Here is a 22,940-nt window from a genome sequence, read left to right as displayed (position 1 = left end):
ATACATTTGAATGCGGACACTTGTGTCTGAAATTTCTAAGTGGTGAGCTATATAAACATGGTGCGTGATTCGTCAAAGTCAGTCTATTACTTGCAGTCATGGATGATTCGTTAACGTTAACGATTTCGGTAACCTATTCGATTCTCGAGGCACAATATTTCCCACCGATCGAACTTGCTCGTGATAAAAGTTATGCTCTCCGCTTGGTAGAATTGTTAACCTTTAATTCGATTCCCAACGTTGATGTCGGTCACAATAAAATTTACGTAGCTGATAAAGTGATTATCATACCTACCGGCAGCTACGAGATCGAGGACATAGAGGAGTATCTTCAAAACGTGCTAAGAAATACAGATATCAGGCTTGCCATCAAACCCAACAATAATACGTTACGCAGCGAAATCACATGCAACCACACGACTGACTTTGAGCCGAATGATTCCATTGCTCAACTTTTGGGATTCACACCACGTGTATTGGAGGTTAATAAAACTCACGAATCAGACGTGCCTGTAACTATACTCAAGGTCAACGCGTTGCGATTCGAGTGTAGCATTACAACGGGCGCCTATGTCAATGGACACAAAGTACACACCATTTACGTCAGGACCATAGATCACGTTCAGCTCCGGTTAGTGGATCAAGACGGAGACCTGGTTAATTTTTGGATAAAGAAAGATTTCACGTGATTGAAATTTTTATTGTCACATTGCCTAATTGGATCGACTATAACGAATCCACCATTTTGAATTTCCAAAATCTGACCTCATTTTCGTGATCGGCGACTCAAAAACATCTAGATACGTATTTTCAGAGGCCATGGTTCAATACTAGAGCTCTGAGGTGATTTTTTAAAAAGTAGTACCGTAGCGGTCCCACCATGACTAAAAGGGTTAAACAATGTAGCGCAGATTATTATCAATAGAAAACGTATAAAAGAACTCACATATCGGTGGCATGCTCGACAACAAGTTCAGCGACGTCACCAGTGCGTTCCATGATTTGTGCAACTTCCTCAAAACTTCGGTCGATCAAAGACACTGTGCCCCATTCAAGAACCTGAAACGAAATGAGCCACACTCTAGTCAAAATATTTTCGTTTTTACATAAGGCACCAAGTATCAACATAGTAATTGACTCATGTACGACATGCTCTTCGTTTTTTTTTTTTTTTTTACAACTTAACAAATTGTAAATATTTTAAAGGTTCGGAAAAAAAAAAAACGGTTCAACAAGAAACGAAAACAAATGTAGACTAACAATAAATAGACAACCTCCTCGAATAATTAGCGCATCACGAGTCACCACTGAATTTGAAAGGATTATTCTTTGGATTGTTTAGCGATGAATTACGGGAATTTCGCAGAAAGGTAGTGTGTTAATTGTCTTGCTACTGATGGGTGCACAAAATTTGAAAGCAGTAGGTGGGTCAAGTAATTAGGCGCACAGAATGCATCGAGTTGTAGTTTCCTAGTTAAAAAGAAAGTCTCTGTAGCACGCCAGCTATAAATGACAAATACTTGATTGCTAGATTTATTGCATTATTGTCTGATGGCGATTCGGGACCATTTATGATTTTTGTGAACAAATTTGATTTGATTTCTTTTGTTTTATCGTGTATTCTGCTCATGTTGAATTTCTACTTTTCCTCCTTTCGTTTGTCCTTTGTGCTTTTTCTTGGTATTCGATAATTTTATTTCGTTGTTGATTATTTTATGGGTGTATGCGGAAATATACTTTCAGTACTGCCGATCGTGACGTCACGCAGTCAATTGCGAACTGCGTTCCGTTTTCACTTCGAGTTGCTAGTCGCAGTAAAATCGAAACGCTACTTTACAACTCCACCGAGGACGCGGCCATCTCTCGACTACTGCAACTGCCTCACATCCCAGATCACAGTAATCTCAGTCAACGTTGTCAAAAATTTCGTGACGTTACTGACTGATGGCAGTAAGCTGTCACGCGATTTCGGAACGCGGTTGCCAGTACTTGCAGTACTGTAAGTATATTTCCGAATACACCCTTTTTTAGTAGATATGTAAGGAAGGTTCTGCGTCAATCTGTTTTACCGATCTCAGCAGAAGCTGCAGGATGTGCCTCACCTATAGTCGGTGTGTTACCGACCTAAGCTAACATGACCCATTCTATCCTAACCTAACCTGCAAGATGGCTGAGTAGCCTACGAGATGGTGAAATGACCCGCAAGATGGCTGACTGAACTGCAAGATGATGGACAAGATGACGGAGCATGTATTCGGTGTGTTACAGACCCAAGCTAACCTGAACCAACCAAACTCAACCCAATCAATGTAAGCAACAAGATGGCTGAAGCAAGATGGTTGACAAGATGACGGAACACGTTACTAACCTAACCTAACCGAACCTAATGCATGTAAACAACAACATGGCGGACAAGATTGCGAAGCAAGATGGCGATGCAGGATGACGGGGTGGTATGGCAAAATGACAGGTGGAATCTATCGTCTCAAAAATAATAATATCGGGATACTTCGAATACATTCTTTCGCCCTAATGGACAAGATGGCGACAATGCAATTAAGTAGGTGTTACAAATGGCGCCCGAACAGGGACCGTGATCCGTGAAGCAGCCATCAACTTGGTTACACTCCACTTTAATTTAATCTGCCGCTCGTATTTTTTTTCCTCTTCATTGATTATATTGTTACAAAGGGTGAAATCACCCGTTTTGTCCCCTTTTGAATGATCTAGTAGTCATCATAGATAAAAGACGTTTATAAACCTCTTATGTCTTTAAAAAGAATAAGGTTGCTGCGTCAACCGACATTATTGTAAAAACAGTCAGTCTCTAGACTTTAAAAAGAGAGCTTGTGTCCAAATACATCTATTTTCTTTCTAAATATTCCTTGTTCGTGAGACTTCTTTGGCTCGGCGTTCGCTTAAATCGCACAGAGAACTCTTTGATTCTCTTAGATCTTTCGTAATTTCCCCCCGTTGTAACATTGGTGTCAGAAGCGGGATCTCTTCTGTGCCATTTGAGTGGATTTTGAGTGTAAAGAAGTATACAAAGCAATAATGCAACAAACTCCTACGTCGAGAGCATCACGCGCGGAGCGACGAGCTGCCGGACGCGTTTCGTCGTGCCAGCGTTCTTCTGAACCAGCGTTTCCTTCCATTTCTCGTCGTTCGGAAGCTGAGGTTCAGCCCCAGCCCCAATTAGCTCTCTTGGCAGAGCTCATCCAGGGAAACCAAGATTTGCTGATGCGTCAGATTCAGCAGCAAGAACAACATCAACAACAGCAACAACAACATCAACAACTGCTACAACAGCAGCAACAAGAACAGCAGAATCTTCTGCACGAACTCCTCTCGCAACAGCGTCAACAACAAGAAATCGTGTCTCAGGCGCTGATCGGGATCCTGCAAGGTGTGCAGAAGCTTCAGGAGCGGCCGCAGGAATTCCCGATACGCCCAGTTCCATCCCCAGGTAGAAGGACTTCTCTTCCTTCAGTCCCGGTCCCGGCAAGGAGGACCTCCATTCATTCAATTCCGGATCAATCAAGGTCTGACGCTATTTATGAGGGAGGCGAAATTCCCCCTGTTGCTAAAAATTTTCCACCTGTTCATGTCTCGCGACAAGCTCAGGTTAGCTCTTTTCCGCGATGCCACGATGTTCCGTCACGTGATATTTCGGAAGTAGTTGAGCCTCCTGTCGCGTCGTCTCATCCTAGCGTAGATATTCAGTCAGAGTTTTTGGCCTTTTTAAAATCACGCGGAACTGTCAATGTTCTCCCTCCGCAAACTCAGAGCTCGTTCGGACTCAATCAGGTTTCTGTACCTTCCGCGAGTATTGTAGAGTTGCCCTCGAAACAATCGAATTTGAAGCCCGGTTCGTATGACGGTTCGTCTGCTTGGAGTCTATACGAACGTCAGTTTAACATGATTAGTAAGGTTAATGGTTGGAATCCGTCCCAGAAAGCAGCTAATTTGACAGCGTCTTTGTCTGGTCCGGCTTTGGTAGTTCTTGGATCGCTTTCAGATGCGGATTCTGAAAATTTCGACAGCATTTGTGCGGCTCTTAAACTCCGGTTTGGCGAAGAACATCTTTCCAAACTTTATTTTACTCAGTTTGAAAATAGACGTCAAGGGCCCAAGGAAGATTTAGCCTCTCTCGGAAATGACATCGAACGTCTCGCTCGACATTCTCTTACTGATTGTGCAGAAAAAGCTAGAGATCAGATAGCTCGGGCGAAATTCATTAATGCGATTCGGAATCCGGAGCTTCGGTATCATCTGAGGCTCGCAGCTCCAACTTCTCTACATGAAGCAATTATTAAGGGCTTAGAATTAGAAGCCATAAACGAGGCAGATTTAGGTTCGCGTCAACTTCATCGATTGAGCCAAGCCGAACCTTCAGAAAATTCTTCGTCCCGTCCTTCAGTCAATCAGCCTAGCTCAGATTCTCTTCCAGGAAGGAAAAATAGTGGTTTCTCTCGTTACAATAGATCAAATTCCAATCGGCCTGTCTCAGAGTGCCAGTTTTGCGGCGCAAGAGGACATATCGCGAAGAATTGTTTTAAACTCGACCGTCAGTTGAAGACTGCGGAAGATTCGTGGCGCAAAAATGCTTCCAAGAGGGCTACCTCTAATCCAGTTTGGTCAGCGCAACCTTCTGTTCCTCAGAATTCGGGAAACTAGCTACCGATGTTTCGAAAGGGCGGATATCATCGGTTTCTTCCAAGTTCCTTAGCCCTATTGCTTCACAGTTCGTGGTTAGAGGCCTGCGTCGTACCGGCCTATATGCTAAAGGTTCCGTTAACGGACTAAGTTGTTTGTGGGTGATAGATACTGGAGCCGAAATTTCCGTTGTTCGTCCTGATATGATTTTGTCTCTTGCTTCAATTAATCTTTCTGCGTCTATTCGCACTGCTACCGGAGCAATTACTCCTGTCGTAGGTAAGATGGTCGTGCAGGTAACAGTAGCGGATTGTGTTCAATCCCCACATGAAGTTCTAGTAGCTGATATAGAAGATGAAGGCATTTTAGGCGTAGATTTTCTTTCCGCTCACAACTGCGTCATTTCTACCGGAGATTCGACTCTCTGTTCTGGTTACCGTAAAATCAACCTCGAAACGTTTTGAAAGATTGGGATGAATGGATTCCCTTATTTCTTTTATCGTATCGCTCTGCAATTCATGATACTACCGGTTTTTCTCCAGCTATGATGTTGACAGGTCGGGATCTTCGACTTCCGTCGATTCGAGAAATTTTGATACATCGATTTCTTTGGCTTGAAGAGTGTTTCGGTTCTGCGCTTGAATGAAGTAGTGAGCGTTTGGTCGATCCTCTCTTATTTTTCTAACCCATATGTCAGTTTCTTTGAGTTTTTATAGATTTTTCCCGACGAATCTGCCGTCTTTGGCTGTTCCCGATGTTACCTCCAGCTGTACTGTTTGTCCGGTCTTAGCCTGGGTTCTCCGGATATTCAGATAAGATCGTTCCTTTTCTTTTGACTACATATTTAATTTATTTTTTTTTCGTGTATTCTCCTAAATTCACTTAGTGAATTTGAATTGTTTTACCACCACTCACATTTGTCCTCCAAACTCTAGGGTGTGCTGTTTCTAAAGAAGTCCTGGATCAGTCACCCATGTATTTCCCTGTTTCCTGTGTGAATTTCCAAAAAAGAATCTGCTTTTATTCTGTTTGGTCCTGGAATTTTCGGTTCCCGCCTCGATGTTTCCACCCGAGCCTGTTTCGTTCGGACAATCCTTCATGAAGAGGATTGGATTTCTTTTCGACATCGATCTGGACCGTTTCGGATAACTTTGAATTCATGAAGCCACATAACACTCATTGACACTGACCTTTATAAAACATGGCACATACATTTTTGAGATTATTTAATGCTCAACTATCTGCTCAAGGTTTTCTGTGGTTTACCTTGAGACTGTGGGCAAATGCCAGATAGTAAAAAAGGGAGTTCTTAAATTTTTAGAGCCACAGCTCCAACTCACCTTCGAGCACTGACTGCTAGATCACATTTTTTTTGTAATTGTTTATCTTTTCCGAGTCGGGTCGACTCTTTTCCTCGAGGGGGAGTAATGTTACAAAGGGTGAAATCACCCGTTTTGTCCCCTTTTGAATGATCTAGTAGTCATCATAGATAAAAGACGTTTATAAACCTCTTATGTCTTTAAAAAGAATAAGGTTGCTGCGTCAACCGACATTATTGTAAAAACAGTCAGTCTCTAGACTTTAAAAAGAGAGCTTGTGTCCAAATACATCTATTTTCTTTCTAAATATTCCTTGTTCGTGAGACTTCTTTGGCTCGGCGTTCGCTTAAATCGCACAGAGAACTCTTTGATTCTCTTAGATCTTTCGTAATTTCCCCCCGTTGTAACAATATAATAATTCTTAGAATTATTAAGTGTCATTTGTGTTGCCATCTGTGACATTGCTTTTTAATAACTCGTTTGATTCAGGTGTATTTCCTAAGGAGTGGAAGTCGTCGCGTATCGTCCCTATACTAAAAAGGTCGAATGCTGAGGTATGTGCTGATTATCGGCCGATATCGCTGATGAGCAATTTGTCAAAGGCCCTTGAGAGGTGTGTGCATGATCAATTTTTTAAGTATGTTACTGAGAGCAATTATATTGACAAGTATCAGATGGCCTTCAGGGAGGGCTTGAATACGCAGACTGCTGTTATCAAGCTCTGTGATGATATTTGCTCAGCAATGAATATGTCAAAAATGACTGTAGCTGTTTTCTTTGATCTGAGTAAGGCTTTTGATTCTGTGAACCATGAAAGATTGCTGCGCAAATTATTATGTATGAATTTTTCTGTAGATGCTGTTACGTGGGTCAGGTCTTATTAAGCTCAGAGAAGGCAGCAGGTGTTTGCTGATGAGCGTGTGTCCTCTTGGAGGGTTGTACTGAACGGTGTGTCTCAAGGCAGCGTACTTGGCCCTTTGTTGTTTTCGCTTTATATTTCCGATTTATCTCAGCGGCTAAGTTGTCAATATTTATTTTATGCTGATGATTTAGTGATATATTTATCCTGCTGTCCGTACCTAGTGAATGATTGTGTTGCTGCGCTGAATGCAGAAATAGTTAAGATCATTGAGTGGTGCAATATTAATTACCTCAAGCTAAACGCATCGAAGACAAAACCTGCTATTTTTGGTAGTAGGGTTGAGGTTTATTGTAATAGTTGTAAGTATGCTGATCGCATTCTCGTAAATGATTGTATCATTCACTATGACAAAACTGGTAAGTATCTTGGTGTTTTAATTGACAATATTCTTTCTTGGGACAGCCAGGTTATGAGTGTATGTAGTCGTGCAATGAGAGTTCTCGCACAGTTAAAGATTAATAATGAATTCTTCAACGAGAACTTATGTATAAAGCTAGTCACCACGTTGATATGCCCAGTATTTGATTATTGTTGTGCGGCTTACTGCAATATTACCAATAGTTTGCAGATGCGACTGCAGCGCAAAATGAACTCCTGTGTTCGCTATATTTTTAAAATTGCATGGGTTGAGCACGTTACGCCGTATTTTGAGAGACTAGGATGGTTAAAATTGAATGACAGAAGAAACTATTTTATAGCATGCCTCTTTTACAAAGAAATACGATTGAATTATCATTCGCTGTTCGGATGTAACTTAGAATTTTTGCCTGTTGCGTTGCGTAGGGGCGATGTAAGAGAAGATTATTCACGTGTGCCTAGATCGAATTGTTGTATCTATGAAAACTCTTTTCTTGTTCGCGGCATACGCATTTGGAATGCGTTACCTGCTGAAGTTACTGAAGTCGAAAATCTTGAACTGTTCCGTAGTGCGTGCTATAATGATTACTTGCAGAATTGCCAATTTGCCATGCTGAATCTTTGATTACTGTTATCAAATGTTGCTGTGCCTCGTATGATGCTAACACGGTAAAACTGTTTTACCGCTTTATTATTCCTTTTGTTCTTTATTTTTTATTATTATTAATTGCATCACTGTTATTATTATCTTTACTACATTTAATGTATTACGACTTCTGTACACATTACACTTGTTACATTGTATTTTTTATGATGGTTCTGAGGGAACCTAGCCTCTAGATTCAAATAAATTTTCTTATCTATCTATCTATTCCATACCGTCAGTATTTCCGAGCTCCGTTTATTCTTAGGTGTTATCATATTAGCTTCAGTAGATTGGATCGTTAGTATATTCCCCTGTACCTACCGAATCCTGTTCCGCAATCCGACATGAAAATGCCAAGACACTCCTGGATCTGCAACCTCAGTAAAGAAGACTTAGAGAAACTGCTTAACCAGCACCCAATCGACTGTACCGGCACCCTGGACGACCTACGAAACGCCTGGTCACGTCTATGAAAAACCATCCAGATATAATTACAGAACCGACCGGAACAGTCGGACTAACAATTAGTATGCGAAACGGTGAAAACATATACCTATAAGTACACGTCGTTTGTAAATTATTGGTTAGATTATTTTTTTTTTGCAAGATTGATTGTGAGATGTATCAAAAGCACAAAATATTAGGGTATTTGAAAACAGAAACTTAGGGGAACATTAGGAAGTGGGTTAACGAGTTAATATAGTTAATAACAGTTCGATCAAATATTAGATTACACGACATTGACAGAAAGACTTGACATGTTTGCTGCCGTCGAATTCGTTGGACGTGGGAATGAAAGACACGTGGCCGCTGTCCCAATACTGTGGCCTATAAACCATAATACATACTGCTATTGGCCGACCAACTTTGGGAAAGCAGCCTCTTATGAAGATCTAGTGAAGAGTCAGCCTGTTTTCCGAATGCATTGGAAGAAACATGCAGTAACCAGGGTTCTCCGTACATCAAGTAAGAAATGAAATCATTTATTACAGGCTATTTACTCAACGCTTCTGGGATTCGATTAAATCTGTATTTTGAAGTAGGTACATATGGGGAACTCCACGTCAACTTGATGAACCAAAGCCATTGACCCTCTTCGATTTTCTCAGTGATTTTTTATGTGATAGTTCTTGGTTTGAAACACTTCTTCGATTTTTTCAATTTTTTTCTTTATGTAGCCATTTCTGAGTCATGAATTTTTGAAAACTCAAAACAGCAAAAGAATTTTGAATTTCTAAAAATACTAAGGCCAACGACGAACATTTTTCGGTTGTAAAAAACAGTGGGCAGACTTTTTATTTTTATTTATTTTTTTTTCGCTATCACAAACATTCTTTCTTTGAAAACTTTAATCAGTGATTTATTTTAGATAGAAAATAACGCCAAAAAACAAAAGGAGTAAATGATGGATTTATTTTAAGAATACTACGTAATATCACGTCATATTTTTAAAATGCGCTCAAAAAATATCAGTGGTGCTCGAATGTGTGAAAAAGATGAGCCGAAACTATTGTTACAAAGTAGAACGTGGACTAAATCTGTTATTCACTATTTATACTTATTACAACGTTCTTTTAGTACATTGGGACCATCTGTTTGAATAAGATGTAGCATAATATTAATATTATATTCCTCGGAGAACTATAAAGACATCGATGATTACGTAACTGATCTAATTGGAGAGGGTACGACGGAAGATGAAGGTCATATAATCGAGATAACAAAGAGGCTTGTGCCTGGGAAATCTGACTTAAACGGCAGTGCTTCTGACGAAGAAAACAAAAAACCTATAGAAAATGAAGGTTTAAAAAGAATGGGAATGAAGCGGCGTAGAGAAAGTACGAAAAGCAGGAATCAATCTGAGAGAAACAGAACGGATGATACCAAATACTTGACTTCTGGATTAGAGGCCACTGAGAACTCCAATTCTGAATCATACAGTGCGAACGACTCTGATTCTGATCAACAGAAAACCCACAAAGAAGAGCGTATAAATGCTGGAACTCCACAAGCCTCACTTACAAAACAAGTATCGCACAACGAGGGTGACTTTGATTTAAATCAACAGAAAATTCACAAAGAAAAGCGTGAAAGTGCAGGAACTCGGCGAGCCTCGTTTACAAAAGAAGTATTGCACAAGGATGACTCCGATTCAGATCGATAGAGAACCCACAAAACACAGCGTATCGAGGCAGGAACTCTGAGTGCCTTATATACAAAACAGGTATGTAGATAAAAAGTTTCTGTATCCCCATCTCTATATAGGACAACTTAGGCAAAAAACTTTCGCCTCCAAACTTCAGTACAATATACTATTTTGGACTTTCTCTCTGTAACAGTCACGTATTATAGCCATGATATGTACTCGGATTAACTAATAGGTTTTGTTCACTTATTCGTACATATCATTTCGTGTCATATCAGACTTTCAAATGTTTTGACATTCACGGGTAAATTTTTTTTTATAACTTCTGCTGAAATCACAGATCCGTTCATAATATTTCTGACAGGGAATACAAAAAATCAAGTTTGGGACCATTCTTCTATTCGTCATAAGGCATATATAAGTGTTAGTGAGCCAATTAGCTTTGAATCAAATTTATGCCTCACCCGAATGTCGATGGTGAACTAGAACAGGCTCCACTGAGGATAGAATATACTATGATAACTGTTTACTACCCATATTATTTTAAAAACATAAATTTCAGTGCTAAAGTTCATCCTTACACAAACTAAATAAGACAAAAATGATTTGTATTTTATATAACCCTCAAAGTTCCTCGGATGGACCTTCAATTGCAAACATAGCCAGTGATATTGTGCAACAGTTTAGTCACAGCTCTCACAATTTTTGTTCAACAATATTAATGATTGAGTATGAATATCATATGAGGAATCTTTTATTAGATAATAATATATGATATAGTTAAATTATAGTTGAAGAGCCGCAATTTTATTAAAAAGGATTTTTAGGAGTACTCAAATGATCTACTCACACGCATGTAAATGCCACAAAAAGCTCATGTGGATGAGAAAAGCCTGATAAAAATCAAATTAATTCATAAAATAATACTAAATGTCCTGAATAATAGAATTAGGAGTAAAATAATTCAAGTTCCTTATTTTTGTTTGATCTTAAAATAATTTTGATTTGAATGTTTTTTGATTTCAATGTATGTTATATGTAGGATAATAAAGGTTCACGTGTATATGATTCACATATGGACTCGCCAAAGAGTTCTCGATCAGATACTGTAACCATTTTATTTTCTCTACAATCTATGCAAGAAAATAAGAAAAAGACATAAACACCGAAAATCAGATGCCAAGAGAAACTGAGTTTGCTGTACAACTTTTGATAATTCGATTTCTTTCTTTCACTCCTCCACTCTTTCTTAAATAAGTTATTCGAAGGTTACAGTATAAAAAGCTACTACTACTACACTACTCGTCGCAGGTCTATCAATTTAGCCTTGTAGTTTAAATATAACAAAATACATAATAAATAACGAATAACATACACATGTATAATTAAAAATATAAAAACGCGGAGTGAGGAGGAAATTATTTGTAAAATAGAATTGAGACGAGAGAGGTGTTTTTCGGTGGATGTATTAATATGCACAGTAGACAGTGACGATGTTGGATATGAATAAAATAGATGGTGATTGAAGTCTTTCTATGCTCGGTTGCATATTTGGTTAAGATTTATACCTAGCCAAGGTTTCGCTTCAAACGATCGTAGTATGGTAATAGGGGTTCTAAATACAAACACCATCTTTACCGACCGAGCCGCTCCGCACATCCCAGACGCAAACCCTTGAAGGCTACCCCCACTCTCGTCAGATAAAACGTGCTCTGCCGTACCGACTTGAGGTCAAAAACGTGTAACCTTACCGACAGTTGTATCGGTCGATTAAGATAGAGGCGGTGTGGCATTGCTCAAAGCGTCAAAGAAATAGAAAAAGATGACAAGTCCCACAGCTGTGTCTGTCCCTGTCGTACTATTGTCGTTGAAGAGAGACAGGAACGCCTGTCTGATCTTTCTTCCTTCTCTATTCAGCGGACGTTTCCACTCACAGAAGGGCCTACCTATGCCTCGCCGCCAATATCTTCGTATCTTTATGATTCTTACATCATATAAACATACGTGTGATTCTTATTTTCAATTTAGTGACACATTTTCATACTTGGAGTATTTTATATTAATTTGACCTCCCTGTTATGATCCAAACCGCTCAGCTCTTATCTCATAATTATTTTTATACCATATATGTCCAGATATTTTTATCTGATGTTCTTTCAGATTCTACAAGAAAAACAATATCTTTCCGTTTATAATTAACCAAGTTGACCTTCACCGCAGCTCAGCCCGTTTTCCTACAAAAACTATAACTGCACCGTATTCTTTGCCCATCTACATCCAAAAGCTTTCTTTTGAGGTGTTTTCCCATATTTTGCTTCGTTTCGGAGATATCATCCTGGGGCGATTTAAAATCACCCTGTTAACCCACCCGACAATTGTCGCGACTGCTACCACACCTCACCTGTGATGTTTGGTAAAATATGAAATGTTATACGAAATCATAATTTATTACGATCCTCTCATTTCACGTCAGTGAATAGTTGATTTTATCATCCCGAACTAAATATATTTTTTACTCGTCATGAGAAGCCAATTGGTTTGACTGTTGTCATGTTCAGTTTCATGACTATGACAGCACCGTAATTCAGAAGTTCCAGCGGCATCAGTTTGTGGCTCGCGGCGCACGTGTTTATTGAACTCTGCTGCGTTGAGTGTCTCGTGTAGTGTATTCCGCGAGTGTTTTCATATTGTTTCGCAATTGCCGTTGTTTATTTTAACTTTTCAAATTCACTCTTTCATTTTGAGTATATCTAGTTCTAAATTGCATGCGTAGAATTAGTGTACATACATATTCGCTATTACAAGTCACTGTAGATTTAACGACTGAAAAAAACAAAATGTAAAATAGCGTGAGCGTGAACTTTCAATAAACTGACTATTTGACTTTATGTTTTGTTTTTAAACCCATAGCGTTAGCATTTTTTACGCGTGGTTTTATCTAAAATTGTCTCAGCTTTGGATAAGAAAAATCAAAAAATTGTTTCGGAATTCTCTTATTTTTCACTTTTTAACTTGACTCAAAGTTACATGATTCATAGTTGAAATACGAATTTTTGAAATATTCAGAAAGTTTCCGATGAAAAATAGTATTGTCGATGTATTTATTTTATTATTCAGTCAGATGAAAACTTTAAAAAACCAAAAAAATTAGAAAAACGCAAGAATGAGTGTTTCTCTGTTTCTAACGTAGCAAAAGCTCAGAAATTTTCGCAGTTTATTCATTTTAATGTGATTAACAAGATATAAACAATAATTTGAAATCGAAATATTTAGGCCCAAAACCTATGCCACTGTTTGTGGATTGTCTCAGGTATGGGTGGAAGCTACTGTTGGCTAAGTACATGTTTAATCACTGAGACTATAACTACTTAGTTACAGGAAACGGTAATACACCACGCGGTACAATATTTCTAACGCTTTCAACGAGAACGTTGTAACAGAAGACGTAAAGCCTGTGGAAACACGTGCCGAATTTTCGTTCCTCAACCCGCGCGACTAGGTTGTGATTGCATATTTCCTGTGCTAATAGTTCACCATCTAGATTTTGAGTGCGCTCCGACACATTATTTATAAGCTTGCAATTCTTCTCAGCATTCTTACGCAGTTGATTGATATCATTCGAGAATGCAGAAAAATTTGATTGAAACGTTTCCGTAAGATCTTCAACGGTATTTTGTAGAACACTGTGTAGACCTTTCAAGGGCACGACATCGTTTGCATGCTGCAGATCGGCAACGTTACAAAATCGTTTATTTGCTATAACATATTGATTGTCCTAAGTGATTTTAAGTCAGATGCCTGGAGGGTCGCGCACAAATTTTTTACTTTCAGCACGCGCCAATTCTCGTCCGAATATATCCATGCTCATCGTTCAACGACTAATCTGTAAATGATAATTTTCTCGTTGATCTATCACTAATCAATGATTACAGCTTCTCGCACCTCTTCAATGATTGCAACTATTTCGTTGGCATGATCGGTATTGCCAGCCGCCTGTAATGTCATGAGCAGTCGGTGACGATCCACGATTTTATTTGGATTACCCCAGTAGACGTAATCGACCTCTTGTCCATCTTTTTGTACAATTTTACAGTTGGGTGAACCTTTGCCAGATTTTCGTGGTGAGCGGACAAATTGCGTAATGAAATTTTTATGCTCTGCACTTTTTGCATCAACACGAATGCTTTTATCGGCGTTGTAATGTTTTCGATGTGCATTTCCATGGTGACAATTTTATATAATTATTTTTGTCTGTATCATTCACAAGCGTGGGATCGGGTGATTTTTTGAACAATAATTCGAGTAATGCTGGTGTTCTCTCATAAGTTTTACTCCCCACATCCATATCTTCCTCATCATTATCGTCGTTCTCAACAAGTTTTACTTCTTCCATAGTAATATCTGGTTGTTCTATTTTGGTTTCGTACTTAATCTGTCGCTTCGAAGTATCAACCAATTCTTGCAGTGGTGCTACGACAGGCTCAAACATTTTTCCCATAACCTGCTGCGCGGTGTCTTGGTCTGATTTAATCATTTTATGTTTCCAGCGTATCGCATCGCTAGCTTTCAATATTTGAACCAACACATCGCTGTGTTTATGGCTGTTAGTGCTCTCCATGTTTGCGTCTCCATTATTGCAAAGAAACTGTGCAAATTTATACTAATATATGGTTATAAAGCAATCAAAACCATTCCTGTACCTTCTCCCGATCGATTTCACTGTCTTTATTAATGACGACCAAAATAATATTTGCTATCATTCTAGCACGCTGAGCATAAGTCTTTCAATTGCTGATAGGTCATGTCGGTGTTGACATGGTCAATGTAAATATGTTTCATATTCATTTCATCCGAGCGAAACAATACCAGCAAATTTGCATTGTCACGCACGAGGTGTTTTGGAATACGCGCATACGTCTGGCTGAGATAAAAGCTATCGACATTCCAATGCTACCCATGCCGAAGTATGCTCTTATATTATTTTGCTTCTTGCATGCGAAATCATCGGAAATCATGATGGAATTTGGGTGTGCATCTTCAGGTTTCATAACCTCCTTGTTTTCAGCGGACGGATTATAACCTACACTCTGCACCGGTTGTAATAACTTTTGCAAAAATTGATACTTTGGCTGTATCAGTGATTTTGAATAGACGTAGACATTTTTGAATCTCAATCCATTGCCGTGGATGATAAGCGAGAGTAGGGCGTTAGTCTTACTACAATTAGATGGGCCACAAAAAACTGCTCTCACTGTATTTGGCATTAATTTTCCGTGGCGTTTTGTTGTCTTTTTTGCTCGTTGAACCATTTTATCGGAATTCGCAACAGGTAATTCATTTTTTTGCTCTTCGAATTTCATGGTGCTCGATTAACGTGACGACGAGGACTAAGATGTTTACATATAAGTTCATTTCTTTTATAGAAATGTGGTCAGTTGTTGTTTGACCATGGCGATATGCACACGCATGAAATGTGGTAAAGGTCTATTCAATGAAATCATCAATCATCTTCCTGTTGAATTACATGTGCCAGGGTATCAGTACCGCGCACCCGGTTCAAAACTGTCAAAGAGGTTACCTCGTGGTAATCCTGGTATCAACCCGTTGGACGCCGCATGTGAAGAACAAGATATTGCGTACTCTAGAATCAGGATAACAGTGCTGCAAGAAATCTAGCTGATATAGTGTTCGTCGAGAAGGCGTGGAGTCGTGTCTTAGCTAAAGATGCTAGCATGAGTGAAAAAGCCGTAGCCTGGTAGGTCAACAATACAATCCAAACTGAATCTCAACTTTAAATGAGTTTAATGGGAAAGCGAGCGGGACTTGGCGCCACAAGAACAAATGGAAAAGTGTAAACAGATGCTAAGCGTCGTTTAACAAGTTTGAGGACTAAACGGAGGAAGAGGGCAATTAATTTCGAATCCCTTATTAAGACTGCAAAAAAAAAAAAAACAATGCAGCCTATTCATATGGCTGTTGCGACAGGGCTGTCAGGTGCTCGTTCAGCGGTAAAGCTCGCTAGAAAGAAAACACATGTACCTCGCATTATACCCCTGTCTGATAACATTGGAGGTATTCTCCCTTTACGCATTCCAATTCTGGCCGGTCTCAGTGCTACGGGGGTTCTAGCTGGAAGTGCTGCAGGCGTAGCTAAAGCCGAAAATGACGCCAATGCAAACAAACATCAGTTAAATAAGATCAAACGACATAACGCCCCAATAAAGGCGATTGCTTTGGGTAAAAGATTATACCTGAAACCCTACCGAGAAGATATGGGTCTGCACTTACGACCGACAAAAAACTAAGACTGCTACTCCACCGAGCTCTTACCGGTTTTGATCTACGCAAGTACGCAAAAGACATGAAATTTTCACATTTTCGCGGCGTAAACATGCGGAATGATCTACTAAAATTTAGGTTGAAAAAGCCTAAATCAGCAATTATTAATATGGATGATAAGACTGGCCCTGGAACACATTGAGTTGCAAACAAGAAAACTGCTGATCAGGTTGTTCATTTCAATAGCTTTGGTGATTTCCAACCACACAAAGAACTGATGAGACATATCGGTGTTGGTAGCGTAAAATACAATCATAAGAGATATCACGATTATAATACTGTAACGTTCTTTGACGTTACGGAAATAAATATGGATCCGTGAGTTTGATTATCAAGCCAAAATCAAAGGCGTAAATAAAATATCGTGAAAAAGCTTTAATTGCAAGATATGTGTTTCTCGTTTTAAGTCTGAAACAAGACTGTTTTTTACTATAATGTTGGTTGACGCAGCAACCTTATTCTTTTTAAAGACATAAGAGGTTTATAAACGTCTTTTATCTATGATGACTACTAGATCATCAAAAGGGGGCAAAACGGGTGATTTCACTCTTTATAATAATACTGTGATTTCCGGTCATTCATGTCTCTAATTCCTCAGCGGGCGTCTATGAAAAGGGTAGCGTTAGTCGTGGCGGATTCGTTCACGTTAATGTTGTCGGGTGAATCATCCGTGCTGGAGGCGCAATATTTCCCCCCAATTGAGTTGTCATCACCGAAAAACTATGTTCTCGGACTCGTTGAATTGCTCATATTCAATTCGATGGTGATATTGAAAAGGGCTGTAATAAATTTCGCATAATGCGGTCAAATTGTGATCGAGAATCCATCACAATACCCACAGGAAGCTATGAAATTGAAGGTATTGTTACAAAGGGTGAAATCACCCGTTTTGCCCCCTCTTTAATGATCTAGTAGTCAGCATAGATAAAAGACGTTTATAAACCTCTTATGTCTTTAAAAAGAATAAGGTTGCTGCGCCAACCAACATTATTGTAAAAACAGTCTTGTTTCAGACTTTAAACGAGAAACACATATCTTGCATTAAAAACATTTTCTCAATATTTTATTCACGCTCTCGAATTCTTTGACTTGATAAGTTAACTCGCGGATCCATATTTATTTTCCGTAACGCCAAAGTACGTTACATTGGTGTCAGAAGCGGGATCTTGAGTTCTTATTAATCGAGTCAATTCAGTGCGCGAACTTTAATTATGAGTAGCAGTCGTTTGACGCGCTCACGTCGAAGAGAAAGTAGCGGAGAAGAACCTTTCGTTATGGAGAATCCGCGGGTCCCTGAAACGATTCCATCACCTTCAGTGGACCCTCTTCCAATTCTTTCGACAATCTCTCAAATTGATCTGCTGAAGATCATGTCTCAACAGCAGGAGGCTGCTGAGCGCCAACAACAGCAACTTCTTCAGCTGCTTCTTGATCAACAAGAACAGCGAAGAAAAGGACGAGAACAACGAGAAAGGGAAATTGCCTCTCAGCTGGAGCAGCGCAGGCTTGATAGGGAAGCACAAGAACGATCCGAAACCAGTCTGCACGAACTGTTCCGGACGACTGTGGCAGCTCTTCAGGCTGTTCATCAGGTGAATGGCTCAGGAGAACCGGCTGTCACCCCACGAGGTTCCAGAGTCGTTACTCCGCTTCCCTCTCCTGTTCCCTCTCCTGTTCCCGTTCCCACTGTTCGACAGGTCCAACATCCAGGACAGTTCCAGGATGTACGAGACTCAAGGTCTGTGCCTTTTATTAGGGGAATAGATGAATCCCCAATTGGTAGAGTAACGGTTAATAATGAGGTTGGCTTTTCCGAGCCTTTGCCTCACGTTCAACCTCGGTATTCTCATTTGAATCAATTAAATAATTCAAGATTTCCTGAGGTTGCTTCTCAAATTAACGAGAAACCTTTTTATCCTTTAAAACCGCCAATTTTTGATGGAAAGATTCCATGGGCAGATTATGAACGTCAGTTTAATACGATTGCTAAACAGAACCAGTGGGACTCCGCCATGAGGGCCCACAGCCTTGCCTCTTGTCTTCGGACGCCGGCTCGGAATGTTTTAACGGCATTGCCTGAGGAAGAAATTTCCGATTATGAGAAACTTAGTTCTGCACTCAAATTGAGATATGGAAATGACCACTTGACGAAACTGTACACGGCTCAATTACAGACAAGAAGACAAGGACGAGACGAAGACCTCGCGTCTCTTAGTCAAGATATTGAACGGCTTTCTCGTATAGCTTTGCCAGATCACGAGCCGTCTCGTAATTTATTAGCAACACAAGCTTTCTTAAATGCAATTAATGATCCAGAAATTAAAATGGCCGTTGGAACATCGGGCCTCACTTCTCTGCGGGAGGCAACGGCCAGGGCCCTCGAGGTGAAGGCAATGAGGAAACAATATTTTGGGTTGAGCAAGCTTCGTCGGATTGAGGTGTCCGAAAACACCTCAGAAAGACGAAGTTTTGAACACTCGGAGGAGCCAAAACCTCAAGATTATGAAAATAAGAATAACAATAGTAATTTTAAACTGAGAAATCGAGGTTCTTTTCAAAACCAGCAAAACAAGCGTGTAAATAAGAACGCGGTCATGACAAGTCAAACCGGCTTGACTTGTATATTTTGTAAAAAAACAGGCCACGACGCCAATCATTGTTTTCTAATTAAAAATATTAGTGGAAAACCGATGCAAGGCTCGAATCCAAACTCTTATAATTGGCGTAAGAAAAATATAGAAATAGGGGAAGCAAATCCTCAATCGAGTTCTTCAACAGGAACTCACCCAAAAAACTAATTTCAGATGATTTGTCAGGGCGAAAATCATCGCAGATTGTTAGAAGTGAAAGCCCTCTTAGAGAACAGTTTTTAATTAGAAGTCTACGACAGTCTGGTCTTTACGCGCGTGGTACTGTTAATGGCGTCGATTGTCTATGGGTAATAGACACGGGCGCGGAAGTAACCGTAGTTCGATCGGATCTCTTTAAATCCGATGACCTGATTGTTCCCTCTTTTTCTCTGCGAACAGCCACTGGAGAGACGACCCCGGTTTTGAGACAGGTTACTGTCCAAATTAACCTTTTTGGGTGTATCGACTCTCCACATAAGGTTTTTATAGCAGATATAGAGGATGAAGGTATTTTGGGAATAGACTTTCTTACAGCTCATAACTGTGTTATCTCAACTAAGAAAAATTCACTAGCTTCAAACAATCGCGAAATAACTCTTTGTACAAATGGAAATGGAATTTATTGGACTCCTCCGAGAATTCGGGAAATAGAACTTTCAGAGGATGATTTGCAACAACATTTTCCTTTACATTTACGGAGCCTTATTGAGACATCTTCGGTTTCGTTAAATTCAGCTCAGGTAGAATCGTTTAAATCTCTTTTGCTAGAATTTATAGATTCTTTCGCCAAAGATAGTGGTGATAAGGGCCGATGTACTTCTGTCAAGCACAAGATCGACGTCGGAGAGAGTTCACTAATAAAACAAGCTCCTCGAAGACTCGCTCTTAACGCCCGAGAAGAGGTGAAGAAGCTTGTGGAAGACATGCTAAAGAACTATGTTATTGAACCATCGTCTAGTCCCTGGGCCTCACCAATCGTCCTTGTTAACAAAAAGGACGGATCCAAACGATTTTGTATCGATTACAGGAAGCTGAACGATATAACGAAGGAAGATTCTTACCCTCTACCCAGAATCGACGAGACACTCGACCTGATAGCTGGTGCAACTTGGTTCAGCACCATAGATCTTCAGAGCGGATACTGGCAGGTCGAAATGGATCCTCTAGATAAAGAAAAAACAGCTTTTGTTACGGGTTTAGGAGGATTATGGCAGTTCAAGGTTATGCCGTTTGGTTTGAGTAATGCCCCGGCTACCTTTGAACGAATGATGGAAGCTGTTCTCCATGGCCTGACGGGCAAAATATGCCTCGTTTATTTAGACGATATAATCGTTTTTGGCAAGAACTTTGAAGAAGAAGTTCAAAATCTCAGACAAGTTTTCGCTAGGCTGAAGCAAGCAGGTCTGAAAATGAGCCCGAAAAAATGCCATCTGTTCCAGAAAGAAGTAGGCTTCCTCGGACATATCGTTTCAGCACAAGGTGTGAAGACCGATCCATCTAAAATAGAGAAGGTTTTTTCTTGGCCGACACCTAAGAATAAAGAACAAATTCAAAGCTTTTTAGGCCTTTGTACGTATTACAGAAGATTTGTAAAAGGTTTCGCTAGTATAGCTAAACCTCTCCATCACTTGACCGGAATCAAGATTCCTTTTGACTGGACCCCGGAATGCGAAGAGGCTTTCAAGAAATTGAAAGAAAATCTTATTTCTTCGCCGATTTTAGCTTATCCAGAGGTCGAAATTCCTTTTATTTTGGATACGGATGCATCTCTTTCAGGAATAGGCGGGGTTCTGTCACAAATTCAGGGAGGTCAAGAGAGAGTGATGAGCTATTTCAGCAGAGTTTTGAGTAAAACCGAGAGGAGTTATTGTGTCACTCGTAGAGAGCTTTTAGCTGTTGTTAAGACCGTAGTACATTTTCTCCATTATTTGTACGGCAGGAGATTTTTGATACGTACAGATCATGCTTCTCTCAGGTGGCTACTTTCGTTCAAATCTCCCGAAGGTCAGGTAGCTAGATGGTTAGAAAGGCTCGGTCAGTACGATTTTGATATTCGTCATCGAGCAGGAATTCATCATGGAAACGCCGATGCTCTCTCTTGGAGACCCTGCGAGGAAATGCCAGAGTGTAAACAGTGTGCACGATTAGAGAAAAATCGTGAACCCTCTCTTATAATACGAAAGATTTCTTTCGAAAATAACCAGGAGGAATGGAGAAAATCGCAACAAGAGGACGATACTTTGAATCAAGTGAAGTCTTGGAAAGAAGCAGAAACTCGCCGGGACTGGCAGGATATATCTTCAGCCGAGCCAGATTTGAAAATTCATTGGGCACAATGGGACTCTATTCTTTTAATTGATGGAATTTTATACCGAAAATGGGAATCTGCAGACTTGAAAGAAATCAGGTGGCAACTTTTGGTTCCCAGGTCACGAGTTCCAGAGATTCTTGCTCTTTATCATGATTCTCCTGCAGGTGGACATTTCGCTTCAAATAAAACTCTGGGCAGAATTCGCAACTTCTATTTTTGGCCCCGTTGCCGGATGGACGTTGAAGATTGGTGTCGAAGATGTCGAATCTGCACGGCAAAGAAAGGACCTCGAGCGAAGGGACAAAGCTCTCTTCAAATTTACAACGTGGGAGCTCCATTTGAAAGGATAGCAATGGATATTCTTGGACCTCTCCCGATAACCCATTCTGGAAATAAATATGCTTTGGTTATTGCTGATTATTTTACTAAGTGGCCTGAAGTGGTTCCTCTCGCTAATCAAGAAGCCTCTACTGTAGCACAGGCATTCGTTAAAGAATTTATTTGTAGACACGGAGTTCCTCTAGAACTTCGTACTGATCAAGGCCGAAATTTTGAGTCAACCTTAATGAAAGAGGTTACTCAGATTTTAGGGGTTAGGAAAACTCGTACAACTCCTTTGCATCCGCAATCTGACGGCATGATAGAGCGTCTGAATCAGACTTTGCTACAATATTTGTCGTCCTTCGTAGAACAGAATCAGAGAGACTGGGACTCCTGGATCCCTTTCTTCCTCTTATCTTACAGATCTGCGATTCATGAGACGACGAAGCAGACGCCAGCCCTCATGCTTACTGGAAGAAATCTTCGACTTCCGTCAGATTTAGAGAAAGGCCCTGTTCCTGTGCAAAGACAACATCAAACAGATTATGCCTTTTTATTACAACAACGTTTAGAAGAAATTCATCACTTTGCTAGGAATAGAATTTCTATGGCTTCAGATAAATTGAAAACTCGTTATGATATTCGAGCCAGAGATTTAAAATTTAATCCTGGAGATTCTGTTTGGCTTTTTCAACCTCGAAGACAGAAAGGACGATGTCCAAAGCTACAAAGAAATTGGGAAGGCCCTTACTTAGTGGTTAACCGGATAAATGATGTTGTTTATAGAATCCGAAGATCTCCTCATTCGCGTCAGAAAGTGGTTCACTTGGATCGTCTTGCTCCATTTGAAGAAGATCAACCTGGAACAGTCTCTCCAAGACCAGGAACATCCTTCGAGGTTAGATCTTCAAACGAACACCCTTGACAACTGTGATCGACTTGACCTTCTTTACAGTCGGTCATCGATTGGGAGAAGAATTTACCTTTTGGAATTCGTTTGAGTAAAACTCGACCGCTTACGATTATTATTGAAGGAAATATCGGATGCGGAAAAACAACTTTCACCAAGAGGTTTTTAGCAAATCGCCAGGTCTGTACACTTTTAGAACCACTTGAAGAATATCGAAATGTAGCCGGAATTAATCTTTTAGATTTGATGTATCAGAACCCAGATCGTTATTGCTATTATTTTCAGCATTTCGCTCAAATGGTTATGTTAGATAGACATCTGCAGACGACTTCATTGCCTGTAAAGGTGATGGAAAGATCGATATTCAGTAGCAATTGTTTTGT

General features: G+C 40.0%; 1 protein-coding gene across 2 annotated transcripts in view; it reads right to left on the bottom strand.

Annotated features, from left to right (window-relative positions):
* Nucleotides 1-22,940, bottom strand: part of LOC124309248 (regulating synaptic membrane exocytosis protein 1) — a 1,429,783-nt gene that overhangs the window by 187,698 nt on the left and 1,219,145 nt on the right. For both annotated transcript variants that reach the window (XM_046772697.1, XM_046772698.1), the window contains exon 13: nucleotides 947-1,059. In XM_046772697.1, the coding sequence (XP_046628653.1) occupies nucleotides 947-1,059 (113 nt within the window). The remainder of the gene's footprint in view (nucleotides 1-946; nucleotides 1,060-22,940) is intronic.

The sequence above is a fragment of the Neodiprion virginianus genome, chromosome 7 (assembly GCF_021901495.1).
Source record: "Neodiprion virginianus isolate iyNeoVirg1 chromosome 7, iyNeoVirg1.1, whole genome shotgun sequence".
Taxonomy (NCBI): Eukaryota; Metazoa; Arthropoda; class Insecta; order Hymenoptera; family Diprionidae; genus Neodiprion; species Neodiprion virginianus.
This window is presented reverse-complemented; position numbering and strand designations above follow the sequence as displayed.